Source organism: Geospiza fortis, unplaced genomic scaffold (assembly GCF_000277835.1).
Source record: "Geospiza fortis unplaced genomic scaffold, GeoFor_1.0 scaffold72, whole genome shotgun sequence".
NCBI lineage: Eukaryota > Metazoa > Chordata > Aves > Passeriformes > Thraupidae > Geospiza > Geospiza fortis.
Window position 1 is genome coordinate 2,864,239 of NW_005054338.1, and position 2,789 is coordinate 2,867,027.

The 2,789-nt window shown below is 47.4% G+C and overlaps 1 protein-coding gene across 1 annotated transcript in view; it reads left to right on the forward strand.

Annotated features, from left to right (window-relative positions):
• The window catches only part of CD101 (CD101 molecule), a 17,634-nt gene extending 15,474 nt beyond the window's left edge, over nt 1–2,160 (forward strand). Inside the window, exons 9-10 of the mRNA XM_031058122.1 lie at nt 1–192; nt 1,967–2,160. The exon at nt 1–192 is cut by the window's left edge and continues 38 nt beyond it. Coding sequence (XP_030913982.1) covers nt 1–192; nt 1,967–2,160 — 386 coding nt within the window. The remainder of the gene's footprint in view (nt 193–1,966) is intronic.
• Nucleotides 2,161–2,789: the final 629 nt, after the last annotated feature.

Here is a 2,789-nt window from a genome sequence, read left to right on the forward strand (position 1 = left end):
GGGCGGCGAGGTTTTCCCTGCGCCGCCCCTCTGCCCGCGACTTCAGCCTGACGCTGAGCAGCGTGGAGAGCGGAGATGCTGGGGCATATTACTGCCAGCTGCAGGAATGGCAGCAGCAGGGCGAGGGGAAGGGTTGGGCTGTGCAGGCCTTGGCACGCTCAGGGAACACTCAGCTCATCACCATCCCGCCAGGTAACGCTGCTGGGCGCCAGGGGCTGATCACCTCCTCTCCCCAGAGCCATGCTGGGGCCAGGACCTAAATGTTTTGGGGGGAAAATTCTTGGTGTGATTTCTCTGGCAAGTCTGTCTAGGCTGAGGGCTCTCTAAACTTCACTTTGGGGTGAGTGGGGGGTCTGTGCTGGGTGCAAAGGTAGTGTCACAGACATGTTTTATGAAAAATCCTTTCCTTAGGATTTTTTCTCCTGAGAAGCTGAGAGGCCTCAGGAACAAAATGTAAACATTTATTATCTGCTGCTGTGGAATGCAACAGGTGGATCTGTGATTGGTCTCATGTGGTTGTTTCTAATTAATGGCCAGTCACAGTCCATCTGTCTCAGACTGTCTCAGTCAGTTGCAAGGCTTTGTTATCATTCCTTTTCTATTCTTAGCTAGCCTTCTGATGAAATCCTTTCTTCTATTCTTTTAGTATAGCTTTAATATAAGATATATATCACAAGGTAGGACTGGATTCTGAATGCAGAAGTTTAGGTAAATAAAAGCAAAGGTTTCAGTCAGGTGCATGCAGCATTTTTAGGAAGGTAATAGGCAGGAGTTGTTGCTGCTTTGGGAAAATAGGAGGCTCAGATGACCCATGTGGGGGAAAAAATATAAACTGTGAAATCAATCATGATGCACCCAGCTGAGAGGATCTTGCACTTGTACTTGCCTTCAGCTCTGGAGCTGCCATGCCTGAAGCCAGCCTGGGTGCCTACACGAGTTCTGGCTTCTGCAGCAATTCCCAGAGCTAACCAGCATGGAAAGAGAGACCCTGCAGAGCCCTCCCCTCTGCCTGCTGCTCCCACAGCCAGGCACAGGCCTGCTCTCATGACTTTGCACCTACAGCAGAGCTAATCTGGATTTAATTGCACAGAGAGGGACTGACAGCACTTTGTCCCCCCTGCTGTTGTGTTACTGCTGTTATCCATCACAGCTCTCTAGCACGCAAGATTTCTCCTTCATCAGCTCCCTCTATCTCTTGTTACCCATTACTGGTGGAAAAGGCATTGCTAAAATTGCTCAGTAACTGGTAGTAAATTCTCCTCCAATTTTTGAGTAAGTGTTTTTGCCAAGTGGTTTTCATGGTTTTCACAAAAGGCAAAAGATTAGCTGGGTGTTTTCTCTTTCTCCCTCTCTTTTTTATTTTTTTTTTTTTGGGTGGCCATGTGTGTGCATATGTGTTCCTCCAGTGATGCAGGTATCTTTGAAGTACCCAGCAGCCTCCACCTCAGCTAGGGAGCTGTTCTGCCAGGGATGAGGATGGTGCTCACAGCTGCCTGCAGCTCACTGGGGATGAAATATGATAGCAGATCAGCAGTAACAAGGAGGGGCAGGTGTCTGGGGGGGACAGGGACCTCTTGATCTGATTTCCTTTGCTTTCCTCCTATCCCATCTTGCTCAGTGGTGCAGCCTCTGACAGATTTCTACCTCATCCCACTGTCACTGGTGTCAGGCAGGGTGTGTTGCTTTTCCTCACTGAGCCCAGTCTGGAACGGGCTAGCAGAAGAACTGGGCTGTTTCTGTTGGGATGTTTCAGATGAACAAGCCAGGGCCTTATCTGACCTCCCCAGACAAGAAATTGAGGCAAATTACCTGGTTTCTCTCTCCCTTCTCCTCAGGTAGCCTGAATGAATTCTTAAAAATTGGTAGCTGTTGAATACTGAGGGAAAAGTGTTAAGAAAATAGCACTTAGGAGTGAGAAACTTAAACTAGCTTGGGGCCTCACTTTTTCTTTCCTTTTTCCCTTCAGAGTCAACTGTTTTGTCTAGGATCTGCTCATCCCCACCACTGCTGAACTTCATCTTATACTTACCACTGGTTCTGATCCTTCTGTTGGCCCTTGCTGTCTTCTGCTGGTACTGCAAATTCAGGAAAAGCAAGAAGAGCAACATCACTGGATGGATGATGGAACTGGAAGGGAATGAAGAGGCCAAGAAAACTTAGCTGGTATGTAGAGGCTGGTGTAACTTGGAGGACAGAGCTGAACAGCTGAGGAGGACTGAGTACTTGCAGAGGGGCTTTTTATTTTTTTGTAGTAGCTCTTGAAATAAATCCTTGAAATTGTGTGTTTGCTTTTGGTGGAATGAAGCAGCTTTGGAATTACTAAGCAAATAGGGTTTTCATAACAAGTGTTTCTGTCTTTTAGGTTAGGTACTCCCCCATTTCCTGCTCTGTTTGTTGTGGTACATTTGGAGGCCCTTGCAGTATGCATCTCCCACTGTGGATGGAAGTGATGTTATTCCTCTGCAGGAGTAAGGGAAAAAACAGCTCTTTCTGTGCTGTGACACAAAAGTACCACATTTCTACTACTTTTAGTTGTCGTGACAAAATCTATGTGGTATCCAGGCTAAAAACCAGTGGTAGAACAGGAAGTGGAATATTGGTGTCCCATTTCAGTCATCGCCCTTGCCTTTGCCCACTCTTTGCTGGGGAAGCTCTTGGACACCTCTGTTTTCACATCCTGAGAGTTCCCAAAGAGCATCATCTCTCCAAAATGAAATGGGTCTTCATCCCAAAACCTGTCACAGGAACATGAGGACTGAGCAAGGCTGGCTGGGCCTGAAGAAAGTCCA